Source organism: Lissotriton helveticus, chromosome 4_1, assembly GCF_964261635.1.
Source record: "Lissotriton helveticus chromosome 4_1, aLisHel1.1, whole genome shotgun sequence".
Classification (NCBI taxonomy): Eukaryota; Metazoa; Chordata; class Amphibia; order Caudata; family Salamandridae; genus Lissotriton; species Lissotriton helveticus.
This window is the reverse complement of record NC_136063.1, coordinates 1,090,587,664-1,090,609,936: the sequence shown is the minus strand read 5'-3', so window position 1 is coordinate 1,090,609,936 and position 22,273 is coordinate 1,090,587,664. Positions and strand designations below refer to the sequence as shown.

Here is a 22,273-nt window from a genome sequence, read left to right as displayed (position 1 = left end):
AATTTCAGATATGATTTTATCGTTCAAAATTGGCTGTCTCTTTGGACTTGCTTCAGAGAAAAACAAGATGAATTTCGTTGTCAGCAGCTAACACTAATAAAATTGTGTTTTCTCCTGCAGGCCATGATACAAGAAAATTAGTTTTATGAAATTATACAAATTGCACTGTCGCATTTCATATTGTAATTAAAATACTTCACGTCAGGCTCAATTGAATATTTTGTGTACATTTCTTCCCCAGAGAACAGTACAAAAAAATGCAAGATATATATGTTTGGCAAGTAAAAACTGTCCAGTGGACAAGAGACGCCGGAACCGCTGCCAGTACTGTAGATTTCAGAAGTGTCTCAGTGTTGGCATGGTTAAAGAAGGTATTTGATGATTTATCCTATTCTTGAAGCTGCGATTCAACTTTTGTAATACAGAAAGATATAACTACAATTTTATCTTAATGACTTTGATCTCATGTTACTTTAGTGCCTGCTGTCTTTGCAAATTTAACATGCAATGTAAAATGTTATATTTCAATAGCAGTTGGAGTTTTTAGGTTGGACACTATGTTTCATTAATTGATCAAAGTTAATGCTCATGATGTCATGTTTGCAAGAGTTTGTGTTTTTATTTTACATGACTCGTTTTTATTTGTATGACATGGCATTTTATTTCTTGATTTTCTAGATATTGTAAATAATAGCACATGTGACAGTCATGTGGAAGATGCCATTCGTGTCCCACTATCTATTGCCTGTTACATATACAACTCATATTAAACTTGCCTTTACAATTATATTTCAACAGGCACATTTTAGCAAAACATTTGCAAACCAGTATCTGCGAGCTAAATCGTATAGTCATTGTTTAGCCTTTGATGTTCTACAACCTCTTTAAAAGTAGTCCTTTAACCTAACATACATTTACTATATTTTGAGACACGACAGCACAGCAAGCCTTCCTGCTGCGCTGCTGAGTGTCAAAATAAAAAAGGGCAGGAATGGGCTGTATCTACAAGATACGGCACATTCCTGTTCTCCTCTGCGCCGGCGCACAAACAGCAGTTGCTTACTGATGCAGACACCCTTGTGACATGGTGCAAGTGTGCCTGAGTTACAGTGATGATTGAACACCCAGAAAGTAAAAATATAAGTGTTTCTCCTCATTGTGCCACTCCTATGCCTAGGGAGGAGTAGGATTCTGATGCTTTCCCAGGTTTATAACGAATATATGATTATACCACGCTTACAATTACCACGCATGGCTTTACCATGCGAATTTTACATCGCAAGTGGCTTTACCACGCTGGAATTTACAACGAAGGACTATACCACGCGTAAAAAACGTCTTACCTGCACGTCTTTCACCAGCAGCCCTTACTTCCATCCACCATGGAAACAAACGTCAAAACACGTCTACCAAAATAAAAAAAGGACTGCTATTTTGACGTACACGGCACGTCTTTGGGGGAGGCTTTTTCCTTATACTTCAAAAATAATGTGCGTTTTTTTTTAAGTAAACCGCTTGTTATTTTTGGGGGGGAGACCCCCCCAGCCCCCCCGAGCCCCCCGAGCCCCCCCCAAGCCCACGCAGAACGACTGGAAGGAATACCACGTCTTTCCCCAACCCACGCAGAACGTACTTGCGTGGTAAAGACGGTCGTGGAAGGCACCCGCGTTGAAAAAAGTTTACGTGGTAAGTGTAGCGTGGTAAACGTTATGCGTGGTGATGCCTTCGGAGTAAATGATGTTTCCCGTTTATAACACTTTGTAAATCTAGGAATGTGTCAGGTTCCATGGATGTTACGTGGGAACACCCACATCAACACCTATGGAATTCCCCTTTCACGCAGAGTAATGCGTGAAAGGGGCCTATATAAACAAGGCCATCAGCCGCGGTGGGGGAATTTCGAGAGACGATCACGAGGGAAAAATAATTATTTATTTCATTTTCCCTTGTGGTCGTCTGTCAAATCCCTCCCAACCCGGCCCTTAGCTGCACGGGCTGCTCCTAAAGGTCATGAAAAGTCATGCAGGGTAGCTTTACGAGGCCTTGTAAATATGAGCTGGCACACTGCGCCACCTGTACACCTAGAAATGTGGGACATAAGCAGCACAATGGTCTTGTAAATGAGGCTTTTTGGGGCTTATTTACAAGTCTCTTGCGCCACCTGTGTGTCACTTTTAATATGGGCAAAATGACATACCGGTTCCGCAAGTGGCTTGTAAATAAGCCCCTTTGTTTTTCGTTTTGATATTTTTTATGACTCCACTCTAAATAATAAAAAATGATAGACGTAACTCTATAGCGAACAGACACTTATGTATTTTAACAGCATACAGTATACTATAAACATAAGAACATTGAAAACAAGTTTTGTAGGGGTCGGCGTAATATGCTGCTGGAAAAAGATTGTTCTGCTTCCTTAACTCAAGGTTTTTTGTTTGTAAATTGTATTGATATGTGCATGGCCTTACATAATGAATGACAATTTAGAAGGGGCTTGAAAATTACGCTCCTTCCAAATTGCAATTTTGCAATTCTACCACAGTTCCATTTGCAAATCATTGATCGGTTAATGACTCCTAAAAGGCGGCAGTAACCAATTCTCAAGGGAGAAGGGGTCTCTTTTGTACCCCTTCCACTTTAGGGAATATTGTTTGCAGTTTCAAGAAGAGTAGATAGTGGGAGAGGTGAACACTGCCTTCTCTCCCTGATATTTTCCCAAATGGGAAACTCAATTTTTTTCAATCAGTGCTAGTTCCTTTGAGGAACTTGAACTGCTTTACAAAAACAACTTTCCCGTTTTCGAATAGAAACACAAGGATGGAGGTCAGCTGTCACCTGCAGGCATCCCCGTGTTTGTAGCCAATCATAGGGGGATGCAAATTGAAAGCTGCTGAATTACTAGTCATTAGGCAGGTTAATCTGCGACTTCCTGCGAATGGTAACTTTGTGATCTGACATAATAGTACTTAGGTTAGTTTTCAAAATCTTAGTCAATTCACAAAAAGTCAGTTCCCAATTTGAGACCATTGACTTAGTACATTGAGCTCCAAGTCTCTTCTCGGATCTGCATGTCTGCAAGAATAATGAGAACTTGAATATATTTGTGTACACTCTGTTGAGACTTCTTCATTATTCTTATCACATTGAAGAAGCTAATAATACACCCTTGGGTGAAGGAGAAAACCAGTTTGAAAATGACCTGAAGTGGTTGTGTGCAGTGGCGTCACTAGGGATGGTGTCACCTGGTGCGGGTAACTCATATGGTGTCACCCCCTCACGACTTACCGCATGGACCTCTTCCGCTGGAGAAGTTAATTGATTTGCCCAGAATCACAGGCTGATGAGCTGTGGCCAGGATTCGAACCCGGTTCGCAACTCCAAAGTGGGCAGCTCTACTCGCTAGGCCGCAGGTAGCCCACCCAAGCTTCAATCTGAGACCATCGGATCTCTGCAGTAGGAGCATTAACCCGAAGCGCTTTCTTAATTTCTAATTTCTAATTTAAAACATTTCTAAAGCGCAGCGTACACCTTGCGGTTTCTTGGCGCTAGTAAATAGGATTGGCAACTGAGGGACAAGACAGGAGTGGTAGGAATGAAAAACTAAGCGGGGAAAGCCTGATTGAAGAGGAAGGTTTTTAAATCTTTCCGAAAGGAGAGATACTGGGTAGCAGAGCGGAGATGGTCAGGGAGGGAGTTCCAGAATGTTGGGGCCAAGGTGGAGAAGTTGGCCCCACCCCACTTTTTACGTTTGAAGCGGGGGATCTGAAGAAGAGATTTAGAGGAGGACCCGAGCTCTCTTGTGGGAACATAGGGTTTTATTAAAGAAGAAATAAAAGCGGGGGCAGTGCCCTGACGGGCCTGGAAGACCATGCAGCCCGTCTTAAAAAGGGAACGTTCTTTTACGGGAAGCCAGTGAAGCTCCCTGAGAAGGGGGGTAGAATGGTGATAGCGTGGGAGGCCATACACCAACCGGGCCGCCTGGTTCTGGATCGACTGGAGTCTTCGCAGGCTGTATGCTGGGATGCCATGATAGAGAGCATTGGCATAGTCCAGCCTAGATATCACCAGGGCGGCCATGATAATCTTGAGTGCCTGAGTGGAAAAGAAGCGGGAAACAGAGCGGATGGTGCGGAGAGTGAGAAAACAGGAGGAGACCACGGAGCTAATTTGTGAATGGAGAGTGAGCTGATGATTCATTTTAACACCCAGTGTTTTGACCGTGGTTGAGGGGGAAGGTGCAGGCCCAAGAGAGGGGGGCCAAAAGAGAGAGTTCCAGGGGCTGGATGAACCACCAGTGAGGACCAGTTCGGTTTTGTCCGGGTTCAGCTTAAGGTGGTTGTGGTTCATCCAGTCCCTGATGAATGTCATAGTGGACTGAAAATTAGAGACCGAAAGGGGAGAGGAGGACAGATCGAAGATGAGCTGGAGATCATCCGCGTAGTTGTACACGGTGACCTCCAGCTGCTGGAGCGCGAAAATAAGAGGAGAGATGTAGAGATTGAAAAGTAAGGGGGAGAGAGAGGAACCCTGGGGAACACCACAAGTGACTGGGAGGGGGGTGGTAGAGAAATTGCCTAGTCGCACTGCCTGGGTGCGGTCCCTCAGAAAGGAGGAGAGCCAAACCAAGGCTGATCCCCCGACTCCGGCCGCCCTGACACGGGACAGTAAGATGGTGTGGTCCACCGTGTCAAAGGCGGCGGATAGATCAAGGAGGACCAGTGCCTGGTATTTGTTATCATCCATACCCTTTCTGAGGTTGTCTAGGACTGAGACCACAACCGATTCGGTTGAGTGCCTGGGACGGAAACCGGCCTGGCAAGATGCCAGCCCCCCATTTGTCTCAATATGGGCGCTGAGTACCGCAGTGGCGTGGCGCTCCATCACCTTGCCCAAAAAGGGCAGCAAGGAGATGGGGCGGTAGTTGGCCAAGATGGAAGGATCCGCGCCAGGTTTTTTCAAGATGGGTACTATAGCGGCTGCCTGTAGCGCAGGGGTAACTACTCCCTGTGCTAGGGAGCTGTTGAGAAAGGCAATGGGGGGTTCAGGGCAGCAGGAGTAAATTTGCTGCAGGATACGTGCCGGACAGACATCCGCCGGAGACCCCGACTTCACTTTGGGGAGGATCGCCAGAAAAGATTCCTGAGTAAGGGGGGGAAAGGAGGTGAGGGGGCATTGAACAGGAGGGGAGGAAGGATCGATAAATGCAAGTGAGGGTGGTGGGATGTTGGCCTTAATGGTGACGATTTTGTCCAGAAAATAGGCGTTAAGTTGATCACAAAGAAGCTGGGAGGGAGGGATCTGGGATGAGGTTCGAGCTGAGAATGCCAGGTCATTTACTATGCCAAAAATTGCCCTTGGTGTGTTTTCAGCAGACGCTATTTTAGCAGAGAAGTAGGTAGTCTTTGCGGCGAGGATTGCTATTTTATATTTAGCCAGTGATGTGAGGAAGTGAGTTTTAGATAAAGTAGAGTAATTTTTCCTCCATTGCCTCTCCGCCCGTCGGGTGCTCAGTTTAAGCTCTTTCAGGTGGTCGTCAAACCATCTGTTGGAATCTTTAGATCGACAGATGGATATACGACGTAGGGGGGCCATTGAGTCACAGCCACCAGCCAGCCAGGTGTTTATGGCCTTGGCTTGAGAGGTAGATGATAAACCAGATAGGGTGGGAGTGGAGTTTTGAAGCAGAGAGGTCAGGGAGGGAAGATCCAGTCTGTTCCAATTCCGCGCCCAGGTGTTTTTGGCATGCGGAGTTTTTAATACCGGATTACGGGAAATGGAGAAGGAAATGAGGGCATGGTCGGACCAGGGGCAGGGAGAAACTGCCACCGAAGCCACTGGGAGATTCAGGGACCAGACCTGGTCGAGTATGTGACCATGGGAGTGAGTGGGGACAGTTATATGCGGTGCAAAGTTGAGGGACAGGAGAGATTCTGTGAAGTCTTTTGAGGCCATACACTCATGTGGGTCCGAGGGCCAGTAATTAAAATCGCCCAGCACCAAGACCGAGGCGTAGTTGACCACCAAATTGGCCAACAGGTCTTGAAATGCCGGCAGGAACGAAGGCGAAGACTGAGGGGGGCGGTACATTAGGAGACAGGTAATGGGCGGGGAAGATAAAAGAGAACGGACTACCAGAAAGTCAGCAGGGGGAATAGAGGGAAAGGGAAGTGATTGAAAATTCAATTCCGACCGAGCGATTAAGGCGACCCCACCACCAACCCTGCCTGCTGGACGGTCAGCCCGTAGGGCCACATAGGAGGGGGGTAGGGTAGCCAGGAGAAGAGGGAGGGAGGAATCACAATACCAGGTTTCGGTCAGGAGCAGTAGGTCAGGTTTCTCTGAATCGAGTAGGACGAACAGCTCGTGATGGTGCTTGACCGCTGACCTGGTGTTGAGTAGGAATACAGACAAAGGCGAAATGATGGGCTGAGGATCGAGTAGGGTGGGACAGGGTGGCGGGGGTATATACAACGGAGGATGTGGCGTCATGGAAGGGGAAGAAGAAGAAGCGAGGCCTAATGAAGAGACGAGCCTGTGGATAGGAGGGGGAAGTGGCCAGTGGCCTTGGAGGGCGATGAGTTCCTTTGAGGAATAAGACATTATTTTGGCATGGTGTCGTGCCCCTGGCCCCGTCCGAGCGCGGACGGGCGCAGACGGGCTTGCCTTAGGCGCGCCTTCGGCGCGCAAAAGTCGCGCCCGCTGCGCTCGTCCGCTGCGCTTCCTGCCAAGACACATACTTTATGCCAATAGGTGGGAAGGTTGGGGGGGCGTGGCCAGCCGAGGGGGCGTGTCTCGCCTCGCCCTCGGGAATGGCGACTGAAGGAAGGGAGTCGTTACAGCGAGTAGCGCTGTTTGTAGGAAGCCAGAGGTGCAGGTAAGTAGGGATAACAGTTAAAAACACAGTATAAATCACAGAATGCTTTTAAAATTCTTCGTCCCTGCTCCCGGCTATTTTGCCTCAGGAGCCAATCATAAATGCAGCGCCCAAAGCCGGCGCGCTCTATTTGTAGGTTTGGCGGGGGGCGTGGCCAGCCGAGGGGGCGTGTCTCGCCTCGCCCTCGGGAATGGCGACTGAAGGAAGGGAGTCGTTACAGCGAGTAGCGCTGTTTGTAGGAAGCCAGAGGTGCAGGTAAGTAGGGATAACAGTTAAAAACACAGTATAAATCACAGAATGCTTTTAAAATTCTTCGTCCCTGCTCCCGGCTATTTTGCCTCAGGAGCCAATCATAAATGCAGCGCCCAAAGCCGGCGCGCTCTATTTGTAGGTTTGGCGGGGGGCGTGGCCAGCCGAGGGGGCGTGTCTCGCCTCGCCCTCGGGAATGGCGACTGAAGGAAGGGAGTCGTTACAGCGAGTAGCGCTGTTTGTAGGAAGCCAGAGGTGCAGGTAAGTAGGGATAACAGTTAAAAACACAGTATAAATCACAGAATGCTTTTAAAATTCTTCGTCCCTGCTCCCGGCTATTTTGCCTCAGGAGCCAATCATAAATGCAGCGCCCAAAGCCGGCGCGCTATATTTGTAGGTTTGGCGGGGGGCGTGGCCAGCCGAGGGGGCGTGTCTCGCCTCGCCCTCGGGAATGGCGACTGAAGGAAGGGAGTCGTTACAGCGAGTAGCGCTGTTTGTAGGAAGCCAGAGGTGCAGGTAAGTAGGGATAACAGTTAAAAACACAGTATAAATCACAGAATGCTTTTAAAATTCTTCGTCCCTGCTCCCGGCTATTTTGCCTCAGGAGCCAATCATAAATGCAGCGCCCAAAGCCGGCGCGCTCTATTTGTAGGTTTGGCGGGGGGCGTGGCCAGCCGAGGGGGCGTGTCTCGCCTCGCCCTCGGGAATGGCGACTGAAGGAAGGGAGTCGTTACAGCGAGTAGCGCTGTTTGTAGGAAGCCAGAGGTGCAGGTAAGTAGGGATAACAGTTAAAAACACAGTATAAATCACAGAATGCTTTCAAAATTCTTCGTCCCTGCTCACGGCTATTTTGCCTCAGGAGCCAATCATAAATCTTACGTCAATGGAAAGAAGTGACGGAGGTGGACGGTGGCCCAGATCAGAGGGAGCGCTGAATTCTGGGTCTCTGGGTAGTATACAACCCCCCCCCGCTCCCTCACCGGCTGAATCTGTGTCCACAAGGGGTCGCTCTTTACCACCGCCAAACCCAGTGCCCTGCGGCCAGTCGTGCAGTGCCTGTGACTCACACTGACTGTCAGTGAGAGACAGTGACTCACTCTCCGGCCCTCCTGACTTCCTCTGACCTACCGCCAGTACAACCAATCAATCTCTTAGGAGACGAAAATACGCCGGTGCACAACTGGTGTCCACAAAGTGCACAGAGAGGCCAATCTGGCAGCTCTACCTATGTGTCTAACCGCCCGGACAATGGAGGTGCTGGGTTTTACTGCAACACACTCACCCACCACAGATGGCTGCCAGATCACAGAAGGGGCCATTAAACCCCAAAAGGTAGAAGCTTCATGCCATGCTCGCCGAGTCCCACTGCACCTCAAAAACACCCAAAGCATTAAGCAGCTTGGCAATACAATTTTAAAACACAAAGGCCTTGAGCCAGGCACAAGTCTGCTTATCTGCGTTGAAAATCTGTTTATTCTCTTTTCTTGTTCTCCAAAAGCAGCAGGCATAGGGAATTAACTAATGCTAATACGCAGAAAAACTGCAAGGCCACGAGCCTTTCTGGTCTCCCGTGACAAGGGCGCACTGGCCCCTGCTCCTGGCTACGTCACTATTAGAGGGGTTGTGTGATCTCAGCAGCGCCGCTCCGCACCCCTTCCACAGTTTGGGAGTTTAGAAAGAACAAAGCTGGCCAGAAGGGCTGACACACCTGAGGGAAGGGCGGTGGCTGGAAGCTGGCCAAAGTCTTACTCATACTCTAATGCCTTCGCAGAATTTGGCGCCCACCTGTGACTTTCTTTGTTGGGAGATTTCAGGGCTGAGGCTCTCAGGGGGACAAGATGTTAAATAAATACCTTTGTATTAACAGATTGGTATAGGGACTTTGAAGGGGTACATGTCTTCTTGTTGGAAAACCCCATGAGGGGACTTCTTCTGGCAATCGCTCGGTGCCTATCAGTACTTTAGGGTCCTTATAGAAAAAGGGATGGAGAGCAGTGATATTTAACAAACCTAAACTCCCTAGTAACACCTACTGGGAGATTCCGGGGCGCAACTGGCATGAAGGGAAGGTACCAAGGCCCCTCGATTCTCACTTGTGACCCATTTCTCTCTCCGTTCGCGAGGTAATGGCACAGAGGTGGCATATGTAACTAATGTGTATGATGTCACTCTACTCTTCCCTGCGAAGGGCCCAAGACGAGAAGCAAAAGTACAACATATTTCCGTGGCAGAACCCGGTGACTTCCTGACCTGAAACACGTACTTATGGTAGGGGGGCATTACCTGAACGTACCCTCAGCGCTTCCAATGCCTCTCTTACCCCTTGCTCTACTCCGAAGGGCGAAGGTGATATATACACGTACAGGAACGCAGTCAGTTGCCACATTAACTGCCCTGTCGTCGGTGGCTTTTCGATGATGAAGATAAATATGTGACGACTGTGCCCTTTCTAGGGAATAAGTGGGAGAGAGAGACGGCCAGGGGTATCATACCTGTTTGTCCAAAGTTTTTTCAATCTGTCTGGGTGTCGTAGGCCGGCCGGTTGGTTCGGGGCGCTGATGTGCGCAGCAGCCGCGCTGCCAGGCCTTGCCCCCCGGTAGCCTCGTTGCCATCACATATGCCCCCGGCCAGACAAACTTTGCATCCATCACGTGCTGCGCAGGCCCTTGCAGGAGCTCCATGGGCGCGCTCCGGCGGCGTCCCCTCTGCGCTAGCACAGCCGGCTCCCTCCCTACGCACGCACGCACGCCTATCCCACCGCCAGCCACTCTCGATTCCCCTCCCACCCCGGCCTAACAGCTACACGGAAACACAGAAAGGATGATTTTGTGGATGTTGGTGCGGGGGAGAGCCCTGGGGCCGGGGGTATTTGTCATCGGGCTGTTGAAAATTAGTACGTTTTGGTGAACATTATCTGCGCCATCTTGCCTCTTCCCCTGATGCCACACTTTTGTCGTGCGCACCCGCCATTTTTTTAGATGCCCCGAGCAGAACGAACCCATTTGCACGCCGCTGGCCCCTGACATAGCCCTTCGCCTTCACCAAGCCTGCACGCTGACCACCCCCTGCTTGCACCTGCCTTGAGTCATAAACCCCTCTTCGGCGCTGCTCTGCCCCTGGCCCTCATCCTGTTCCCAGCGCGACACCTCCCTGCTTCCCTTTCATGATCTCCGGCCCTTAGATGCAAACCCCCTTTTTCCCCGTGTGCCCGTTTTGTCTTCCCCGTTCCCAGGCCGACACCCAGCTCTGCCGATACCATTCCTTGCCCCTCCCCGTACAATAGAAAGCTTCCCCCATCAAAGGATCCCCGGGTTGATCAAAGCCCCCACTCCATGAGATCCGATCAAACCCCCCACATTCCGTGAATCGGCGGAATATCCGGCTGCGTGGTACTCATCACCTGTTGTGACTAGGGTGGGGACTTCAACTGTAAATGTGTGTGGGAACGGGCCCAAAAGGGGAGTTCCGGGAATGTCTTTTCCATACATCAAAGCTTTAACGTGAATGTGTAAATCTACAATAAAGTCATAAACGTGTGTATAAGAGGCCAGGCCTCAGGAATGCAGTTAGAGCACCTCAGAACGATACCTTCTGTCCGTTTCGTTGTGTTCTCCTCCGGAGAGAATAAAAACCTTGTTTCCTGCCTTCCAGTCTCCAGCGCCTGCCTCTTCATTGATTAAATAACTAGAGGGTCACAGAGGCAATACCGCCGGGCAAATATCGATTGTCCCCGACCCGACTCAGGTTTTAACAATTGGCGTCCCAAGCGTGGGGCCCATCAGCGACTCGTGGATCCAGTGGGAGAGGTCCCGACGACAGAGTGAACGACTGCAACGATCGGGAGAGCTCTTGCCCAATAGACCCTCGTCTGGCAGCCGATCATCCGAACTTCACTAGTTCCGAACAGACCTCTCTCGAGTGATCTACGGTCCTGACTGGGGACCATCAGGAGTGCTGTGAGAAATACGAGAAAAAGAGGACGATCGGGCGCTGGATTCGGAAGACAAGAAACTGTCCACATGGTCCGGGTAAGGTCGTGTAATCGCGACAAGTTGCGAAATAATTGCTTGATTGTTTGATTGTTCAAAAATACTAGTATTGCTCTTTATTTATTTGGAGATTCACTGTCTACAAACGGAGAAACAACGGGCTCTCTCTTTGCAAGCAGTGGAGGATAGGTAGGGCAGCAGCCGTGCTTATTTTTTCTCCCCCACTCAATAATTACTTGAAACTGAACTGTTGTTCGCAAAACTATTGTTTCCTGGAGATTCCCTGTCTGCAAACAGGGAAGAGACCACCCTTTTTGCAGATAGTGAAAAGGGTAGGTAACGCAGATCTTTGCGGACCTACTCATTCTCCCCATTGTTATTTATTGGTCTTTTTTGTTATTTTTGATCCATGAGGTATTCACTGCCTGCAAACAACGTTGAATAGAAATATTCTGTCCAGTCTTTGCACCTAGTGATAAGATAGGCAGTGCTGACTTTTTAGTCCCTCGTTACGAGCCGTCATGTCTGTCTTCTCCCCACTGATTAATAGCCTGTTTAGCCCGGACCGTGTATTAGAGGTGGACCATATAGCTCCACTAGAAGGCACCCCTAATAAGGACATGTTCATAAACTATGGATTAGTCACCATAGCCTATAATAAATTGTGGCACAGGTATACCGAAGAGAGTCAAGACAAACAGTGGCCACTGGCAGGATCCTTTGACCTTGATAAAATAGAAACGTTAGAAATAGCCCTTCGAAATAATAAGACAACGCCAATTATGCTCGACAGTCTCGGTATGTGGCGCAGAGAGGCTATGCAACGACAGAGAAAAGACGAGGACAAACCAAGTAGAGAAATATACCGACAGGACAACCCCAGGACACCGCTACCCACAACTTATCCCCCGACACTATGCAAAAGACGACCAGACTTAGGGCCAGACCAATGCGCTTTTTGTAGGTATGTCGGACACTGGAAAGCCCAATGCCCGACTCTACTGAGCGTGAGTAAAGGCAAAGGGCCGACAGGAACGACAGACCGGCAGTACGAGAAAAAGCGCGAGACAAAGAAGAACCCGACTTACATAGACAGACCAGACAGAACCACCACGTTTGATTATGCCCGATGGCACAGATTTCGCCAGGAAAATTTCAGCGACATGCTCAAGTTCTCCTAGGTCGGACAACGTCAAGACGGGAACCCAGCCTTGTTTCAAATTCACAGACGGAAAGAGATAATTATGACCAATAACTGTTTTATATTCGTCTTGGGTCTTTGTATGTCGTACTTGTACTGTCCCCCGTCTGAGTTTGTGTGTATGTAAGGTACAAATCTGCGTCATCCCTCTACACGTGTTTCCGTGTTACTCAACCTCTGTTAGCAGAAACTTAGCATAAAAGCAACCTGGAAAGAAAGAAATGGTAAAACAAAATCCGTAGACCATTAATGAACTTGAAACTTTTAATTTAACACAACAAACAAGGAATAATAACGGTAAACTGTAGAAAATGAAAGTCAAACAGAACATTCGCGCCCCCCCCCCCCATTCTGGAACCTTCCAAAGTAGGGCAGGGTTACGGCTACGCCCAACCAACGGCAACCCATATAAGGCGGGCCCGGCCGCCAACTCTTGGTCAGGAAATCTTAACGTATGGGGGAGCCGGAGGAGAGGCAGGAGCCAGCAGCCCGGGCAGTTGTAGGTAGTCCCGCCACATGTCCAGAGAAGAACGAGGCACCTCCTCCTTTTCTCTTCCGTTACAGCCGCAGCAGCTCTGGACGGCGGGATGTCCTGCACGTACCTCCACAACAATTTGTCCAAATTGGGCTGGGAGGGAGAGGCGACGCGGACGAGCCTCTCCCACCTCCACCGATAGGAGGTCTCCCAGCCCCCGGCCGACGCCGAACACCCCCAGTCAGGCGATGGTGCCGATACTTCCACAGCACCGAACACACCATGGTGGCACCCCAGTACTTGCGCAGCACCGAACGTGCAATGGTGGCCATATTTTCGGAACACCGAACCTGCAATGACTGCACTGATACTCGTGCCGCGCCGAATGCGCGCCACAGGTGGCCATACTCCCACAGCACGGAGCACACGACTTGAGAAGCACCGGATGGGGAGAGACCTTCGTGCGGGCCGATAAAAAGGAGCAGCATGGGGTGCCCCGGAAGAAGGAGACGGCGCGAACAAGTCTCCCTCGCCCCCAGGTGGGGGCATCACAGCTGCACCCCAGCCGAACGTCCCGCTCTCACAAAACAGAGCCCTCTTCCTTTCACTCCGAAGGGTCTCTTCCACTCTTGCATACTCGACGAGAGTGGCCCCTGTAGGGCCTCAAAATGGCGTCTGGGTCCGTTGGAAGGGCCCCGGCCACTAGAGTAACTTTGACCAGCAATATAACTCGAACATTTGCCCCCTGGAGCACGAGCCCCCATCTCCGACAACATCTCCGCAGCCTTGAAGATCCTAAAAAGGTCCCCGGCGGAACCTTCGGCCTTTGCAGGCTTCCGGTAAGGGACGGCTGCCTTGATCGCCAACGAAACAAACATGACATTGCCACTCCTTCTGTTAGCATGAATTCTGGAACTGCCGAAAGGGACTCTGGTCCAAACTGCCAGTAATGGGAAACATTTCCCCCTGATGCTGCTTCCGGACTGAGCCGGCCCCGCCCAAAATGGCGCTGGTATCAATCGGAACTTACGAACACCTCGTGGTGTTCCTTCGCACTAATATAAACTTGATGTTCTGAGATTTTATATGATCCTTTGTACACTTGGCTAGAAAAGACAAGGAGAACTCACTCGACGAACAGTACGAAAGGATCCCCGTTACAAATGTCGATTACAAATGTACAATGTATTATATTTTTATAACTGATGTAAACCTCATTTACGACGCACACGTACGGTATGCATGTAGGAAATCTGATTACAACTATTATGATTATGCTTCTAAATTATGAAAATAAATGCCCTCGAACCCCCAGCCAATTAGTAGACGTTTTAGCTTCTTGCAAATGAATGAGTAAAACTTCCCGATGTTTTTATTGCTGCAAAACGACACCCCCCCCCACTGTACGCACTTTAGCCATTGCCACGACCGGCCAAATACGACCGCACCCTCATAATCCTCATGCTGAAATGATTTTGCAAAATAAAGTTTTTGAAACTATGGACGGGTATTGCATGCTTTATTTTTAAAATGTGGGATCGGTGGGAAAGTTCTTTTCTGTGCACCCTACTCTGCTCTCTCTTTAAGGTTGAAAGAAGATGGTTGCCCAGCCCTGGAGGACGGATCGGATCGACAACACGACACTCCGCCTTCAAAGTACGCGACTGACTCATGAACTCTCGCGTAGAGGAAGACCTTGACTTCCAAGGATGGGTAAAACGAACGGTGTAAATGAGGGAATGTAAAAGGAGGGTGAAATGAAATAATGTAAATGTGATAAAGTACAACGTTCCAAAGTATCAGGGAACGGAGCTGACCCAAGAACCGAAGAACCTTAGAACGCCACAGCGTTGAAAGAGGTTTTAGGATCCCGATAGTGAGATACATCCTTTGACTAGATACCTCGCACTAAGCACCTCTGGTTTCCTTTTTACGTTTCCCCGCACATGACCTATATGGACACACTACCCCCCTCGACTCCAGAAACCATACCCCCGGGGACCCTGCCCCGAGGAGGAAAGACGAGTAAGAGGTAAGTAAAGAACTTATGAGTCCATGCATTTGAATATGCGCGAATGCTGTCTCCCCCACCCCCCCTTTTTTTCCTCCCTCTGCAGGTTACATCAGAGATTACAGCCGAGGTGTGGCGAAGATCTGAAGCCTTGCCATGTCTAATACACGAAACGGACTAGCGCCGCAAGGTGGTGTCTAAGCACGCCTGCAAACTACTCGCGTATCGAGCAAACCCGAGAAATTAACACAACCTGATAAAAAGTGATCACCCTTAAACCAGACCGGACGAATGAACCCATGTCACGTATGATGCGAAACTGTGAGGGAATGTGTGTGTGTGTGACTGAGGCGTTGACCCAACTGGTCGAAGGACCGAGAATGCGAGAAAGTGCGACAAAATGGTACCTCCTTTCTTCTTTCCTTTTTCTCAAAGCACGTCCCCTCTACCCTGTCTAATGCTCAAACTGCATGATTACAAGATTCTAACGCAGACCCGTGAATGCCTTTTTACTGTGTAATGCACTAAATAGCCTTTCTTGAATACACTGCCACCCTCTCTGTTGCACGTGTACTATTTAGCCTGCCGTTGCGCTCTCTCTCTCTCTCTCTCTCTCTCTCTCTCTCTCTCTCTCTCTCTCTCTCTCTCTCTCTCTCTCCCTCTATTTTTGCACTCCCACTCTTCCGAGTGATTAACCCCGAAATTGGCAGACCGCCACCCCTAGCACACCACCTAATTGGCTTCAAATACCGTCAGTATTTGCACAAAAACTTGTCTTTAATACAAACACCCTGAGGCCGCGTCATTACCTCTCCTTTCCCGCTAGAAGTCAATGAACCGAGGTTGGGCCGTAAGGGAAAGGACAGGTAAGACGACAGAGGTTCCCTAATCTGACCCAAAATAAGGGAACTACATGTCAACGGCTCCTATGGTATAAAACAAGGACCTCAGAATACGCGACCCTCCCCTCCCCGAATTGTCGCAATACCCAAACCGGAAAAATGATCACCCCTGTTACCTCCCCTGTATCAGCCGCCCAAAAACTGGAATTATGAAACTACCCCTCATTTCCGGTTGTGAGAGATGGGTCGATTTATGCCCTTACCACAAGTTTCCTATGTCCCTGGTTGTTTCCCATAAAACCCCTGTCCTTCCTAATTAAGTAATCGGGCTGTAAAAGGTTACGTAGGATCCAGAATGATGTTTTACAAGGTTAGCAGACTAGTCCAAGGTAAAGAAATCATCGAAAATAAACCCCGTAGTAGTTGAAAAGCAGGATGCATCGATCGAAAGGAAATGTTTAGCCATGATCGTCTCTCAGCAAAATACCTGTGTAGTACCATGTTGACGACTCACAGTACCCTTTTATAAATGTAAAACTCTAGAGAACGGCATATCTTTGCCAGGTTCGTCTCACGAAGGTGGGTCACCATCAGATGAACTGTCGTGACTGTAATAAATAATTGTAAAGGAAAGTCATAGTAAATCCAACAGGCCCGTCACCGGTCTTTCATATGCCAGTTGTGAACACTAATATAACGGGCATTTTCATTCTTTGCCTGGAGCTGGGAGAGAAATAGACTTTTTGATTGTCTTCATCTGCAAATTCTCTAAAGACTGTCTTTTCAAACTTGTTTAAGGGTACTGCTGTTGGAGGAGAGAAGGACTGGATGTGGGAGCACGAGGCCTGACTGCAGACTAAGGAACACCTGCGACATTAGCCAAGGCGAGACCACGACAGAAAAGAGCTGCAGGACGAGGCACTGTTTTCGACAACATGAGAAGAAAGGGTCGACCTGATGCCCCTGCTCGATGTCCAGTGTTGGTCGACAAGTCCCCGCTCTCTGAATTCGGTCACACGCCCGCCTATTTGAAGTCTCTCGTTTCCCTAGTTTGTTCCTAATTTGGCCTTGCTCCATCCCCCTTTTCCTCTGACCTACCCTATGGACTGTTTTGTACGCTCTTCTTCCATCTGAACTTTCTGACAATCACCTCAAAGGACACGGGGCGAAAAGGACCTTTCCGACCAGAAACGCGAGGAAAGGGCCGTGCCCTGCAACGCAGAACGTAGAACAGAGCTGGACTTGTAGCTCCACCGCCGGTGCTCAACAGCGCCAACGAAAGGCAACAAAGAATGATGAGAACTCGTTAAACTTTGAACATTTGACATCCCCAATCGCCGTTTCTGCTAGACCTCATTTCTCTCCCAGCCGCCGTTGTATTGATCATGCTCCAATCCGAACCTGATAATAACCTGCCAGTATGAAATATGCTTGCTGCTCTCGCTACAGAATCGTTTTTGTATTGCATTCCTATGACTTTCCTGCTAAAACAAATTGATCAAAGTTTATCAAATAGACTCACCTCCTAAAAACTAGAAATGTTAAAATGTATTGTTTACAACTCTTTTCCTCTAGGGTTCCTACCGTTTTCTTTCTCATGCCCATCACAATAGAACCGAGTAGAAAATGAACCAGCAAGATGTCTTGAATATGTTAAAGGGAGGACTGTTGAAAATTAGTACGTTTTGGTGAACATTATCTGCGCCATCTTGCCTCTTCCCCTGATGCCACACTTTTGTCGTGCGCACCCGCCATTTTTTTAGATGCCCCGAGCAGAACGAACCCATTTGCACGCCGCTGGCCCCTGACATAGCCCTTCGCCTTCACCAAGCCTGCACGCTGACCACCCCCTGCTTGCACCTGCCTTGAGTCATAAACCCCTCTTCGGCGCTGCTCTGCCCCTGGCCCTCATCCTGTTCCCAGCGCGACACCTCCCTGCTTCCCTTTCATGATCTCCGGCCCTTAGATGCAAACCCCCTTTTTCCCCGTGTGCCCGTTTTGTCTTCCCCGTTCCCAGGCCGACACCCAGCTCTGCCGATACCATTCCTTGCCCCTCCCCGTACAATAGAAAGCTTCCCCCATCAAAGGATCCCCGGGTTGATCAAAGCCCCCACTCCATGAGATCCGATCAAACCCCCCACATTCCGTGAATCGGCGGAATATCCGGCTGCGTGGTACTCATCACCTGTTGTGACTAGGGTGGGGACTTCAACTGTAAATGTGTGTGGGAACGGCCCAAAAGGGGAGTTCCGGGAATGTCTTTTCCATACATCAAAGCTTTAACGTGAATGTGTAAATCTACAATAAAGTCATAAACGTGTGTATAAGAGGCCAGGCCTCAGGAATGCAGTTAGAGCACCTCAGAACGATACCTTCTGTCCGTTTCGTTGTGTTCTCCTCCGGAGAGAATAAAAACCTTGTTTCCTGCCTTCCAGTCTCCAGCGCCTGCCTCTTCATTGATTAAATAACTAGAGGGTCACAGAGGCAATACCGCCGGGCAAATATCGATTGTCCCCGACCCGACTCAGGTTTTAACAGGGCGGGCAGCAGCGGGTGGACCCGGGATGAGGCTGGTGGCACCGGCCGGCGGCGGCGGTAGGGAGTGTGGTGGGTGGGTGTCACCCCATGTGATGGTGTCACCCGGTACGGTCCGCACCCCCCGCAGCCCCCTAGTGACGCCACTGGTTGTGTGCCCCCTCCTTATGTCTGCCCAAACAGACAGTCACTTTGGCTTTTCCTAAATATCTTCTTCGCTTGTAAGATTTGTTTTACTTTTCTCTACACGTGCTTTTAAGTGTCTTTAATGGCAAAGTATTGCTCTGGCTTCTTAAATGGGCACAAATGAAATTTGCATCCAGTTTCACTCGAACACCCATTAGGAAATGAATACAAATTGCACTTCCTACGATATAACTACAGGCACTTACCACCATGCTTGATGTGCTGGTAGCTTCCATGTTGAATATTACAAACAAGGTAATAACATATGCAAAATGGGATCAAAATGATTTAGGCACATTATTCTCCATTGAATAATATCAAGGTAATTCAGTAAAAACTGTACCTTGCACCAAGTGAAAATGCTAAAAGCACCAAGGTACCTTGGCACGTGTCATTAACTCATTGGTTTATATTGGGACTACCAGCCACACATTAAAATGTTTAGGAGGAATCCAGATCTACCCTCTATCAGGAGTTTTTGGTGACATTGAACTACATCTCCTGCAATAAAGCTTAGTTCCTGTAATTCTCCCTCCACTGGACATTTCACTAGGTGAAACCTCGTGAAATCCACTGATGGGAAACTGGTATTAAAATTGTGAATTACAATGAGATTTGGGTGCAGTATCTCTGATTCCTGAGGTAATTCTCAATTTCTCTGGACATCCAGAGTCCCATAACGCAGATTCCAATAGGATTAGTAATACTGTACCAGGTGTACAAAAACCGTGTTAACGGTCACAAGCACCCTGATTTCTTTTTAAATGTACTATACCCATGCCATGCTCCAAGTTCATGAATGCATAGTCCCCGTTAGGGTTACAATCTATTTTACAGTTGTAGGAGCCTATTCATAGGCAGCTTTTTGAAGCTCCTGAACTTCCCTTTGTTTCTGCCTTCTTTTTGGCAGTCCTTGAGCCTTCCTCTGAGGTAAATGCCATCTCAGTCTATAAGGGATGTGGGTCTTCATGAAGGTTGTATGCTGATACAACGCATGCCTTTGCCACGCATTGTCACAATAAGAAGGTAAGTGGAACCCATATCTATCTATCTATCTATCTATCTATCTATCTATCTATCTATCTATCTATCTATCTATCTATCTATCTATCTATCTATCTATCTATCTATCTATCTATCTATCTATCTATCTATCTATCTATCTATCTATCGCTCTATCCATCTATCCTGAGAGAGAGATATTCAGTGAAAAAAACAAAAATTACAGGGACATTATATTTAGCCTCAGATTTCACTCAAACAAAACCATAGAAATTCAGCAGTTATAGTTACCTGAGCTAACTATAACTTATGCCCCACAATACGCTACTTATGGTGTCACATATTAAATCGCTCATGACATGGTCAGTGACATCAGTCATACATCTCAAATGACATCATACAGTGAGTGTATGTGTTTTCGAAGAGTTTATGATTGTTAAAGATATCTACTAATCTACTACAAAAGTTAAATTAGTATACTAGGTGCACTATTACTGAGCAATAGCTGCTCCTAACATATATTACATGAGACGCTGGGTGACTATATCCTTGTATGTATGGATGTGTGAGTGGTTGTATGGGTATACAAGTGGGTGTGTTAGCTGGGTTGGTGAGTGAGATACTGTGTGAGTGGTTCTATTGGTGTGTCAGTAGGGATGTAAGTGGCTGTATGGGCAAGTGAGTGGTGGTGCGAGTAGCTCTGTAGGTGGGTAAGTGGGTGTTTGTAGTGACTTTATGGGTGAGTGGGTAGATGTCAGAATGGGTACATGAGTGAGTGAATGGGTGTGTAAGTGGGCATATGAGCGAGTGAGTGGCTCTTTGAATGGGTGTTTGGTTGTGTGAGTGGCTGTATTGGAAAGTAAGTGTCTGTGTGACTGGCTGTATAGGTGAGTGAGTGGATGTGGGAGTACTTCTATGAATATACGAATGGGTATGTAAGTGGTTGTGTGGGTGTCAGAGTGAGTGTGGAAGCCCTTGTATGGGTGAATGAGTGGCTGTGTTGAGAGGCGGTATGGGTAAGTGAGTAGCTGTGTGCGTGAGTGTGTACGTAAATAAGTGGGTGTGTGAGTGGCTATATAGGCGAGTGTGTGGCTCTGTGACTGGCTGAATGGCTGACTGACTGGTTGTATGAGCAGCGATATGAGTTAGTGAAAGGTTGTCTGGCTGTTTGGGTGAGTGAATGGCTTGCAAGTGGTTGTGTGGGGGTGTGAGTGAATGTGTGATTGGTTGCTTGTGTTAGTGAGTAACTGTGTTGAGATACCATATGGATCTGTATGGGAGAGTGAGTGGCTATGTGAGTAGCTCTATGGATGAATGTTTGTGTGCGTAGCTGCAAGAGGTGAGTGAGTGGTTGAATGCAAAGGGCGGGAACCTCTGCATGGCTACGTAGATCTAACCGCAGCCTTTGACTGCGTAAGCCATTCTAAACTGAGGTTGATCTTGTCATCTATGGGAGTAGAGCTCCCCTTGTTAAACTTTTTACGAGTACTTTATTCTAACGCTACAGCTAGGGTGATATTCGGTAAAAATGGTGAACTCCCAGCCTCATTTGGAGTAGAGAGGGGGGTTAAGGCAGGGCTGTGTCCTGGCCCCATTCCTGTTTACTCTTTACACTAATGGTTTGGAGCGCACCATGTTAGAGGGGAGTCAGGACCTACCATCAATTAGTAAACGCCCAATCCCTGCCCTACTCTACGCCGATGACGCCGTGATTTTAGCTAGAACCCCGTATGAACTTCATAGCTCCCTGATGAGATACCACAGCTTTATGTTATAGTTAGAACTCAGAATAAACATCAAGAAAACCTTTGTTATGTCAATAGGGCCCAGATCAAAGAAAACGAGGAAAATCTTTATTGAAAACACTAAAGTAGAGATCACTAAGACCTACCCATTCCTGGGCATCTTAATAGACGAACAATGCTCATGGAGTCAGGCTATTGAGGCCAGGAAATTACATTTTATTAGAGCAACACTATCATTAGTCAAGTTTGCCCAAAGGTTAGGAAAGAGACCGCCGGTGGAACTGATCAGTATTTATAGGGCAAAATGTTTGATCTATGGAGCTGGGGTATGGGGCTACAGCAGGGTGGACAACCTTCAAAAGGTAGAAAACAACTTCCTGAGATTCCTCCTTGCTGTACCCCAAAATACCTCAACATATAGCTGCCACTTGGAACTTGGTGTCTCGTATATTATAGATGTAATCAAACTCCAACCAATCCTGTTGTGGCACCGTATCTGGAAGTCCACAAAATCCACTTTCACCCAAGGATTACTACAAGATTGTCTTTCCTTTGAAAATGGACAGAGGATTGGCTGGTTAGTTTACATCCAAAAATTTCTGAATGACTTAGGGTTGATAAAGTATTACCATTCTCCCTTGTCAATTTCAGAAATTTCCAGAAAAGGGTTAAAAAATTATGTATGACCCATTTGGAAAATTTACGATTGACATCCGAAGCAGCTAAAAGTACTGTCCTACATATGTTGACAATTCAAACCACCTTAAATATGCAGCCAAATTTAATTTTCGAGATGAGTGGTTACGAAAAGTTTTTGTTAACTCGTTTTAGGTTGAACATATTCCACCGATTGATCTCTTTCACGAAAATTAACGACTGGTCTAGTAACTTGATATCTTGCCCCTGCTATGAAGTCTCAAATCAATCAACGATTCAGACAGTTTTATTTTGTACGTTTTACAAGGAGCAGAGGAAGAGATGGATAATTCCACTATTGAAAGCCCTGGGATTAAGAAGCTGTCGTCCCGCTTATCTTGTGCTGCAATTTTTGGAAGATCACCACCACGCAAAAAACGTTGCGCAATTTCTGAAGTTTTGCAAGAGGCACAGATCAAACCTACGTTGAGATATGCAATGTATTTGTAGTATAAAATCCTGTCTTTT

At 47.9% G+C, this 22,273-nt stretch overlaps 1 protein-coding gene across 1 annotated transcript in view; it reads left to right on the top strand.

Annotated features, from left to right (window-relative positions):
• The window catches only part of NR4A3 (nuclear receptor subfamily 4 group A member 3), a 595,821-nt gene that overhangs the window by 196,503 nt on the left and 377,045 nt on the right, over positions 1–22,273 (top strand). Inside the window, exon 4 of the mRNA XM_078685747.1 lies at positions 242–371. Coding sequence (XP_078541873.1) covers positions 242–371 — 130 coding nt within the window. The remainder of the gene's footprint in view (positions 1–241; positions 372–22,273) is intronic.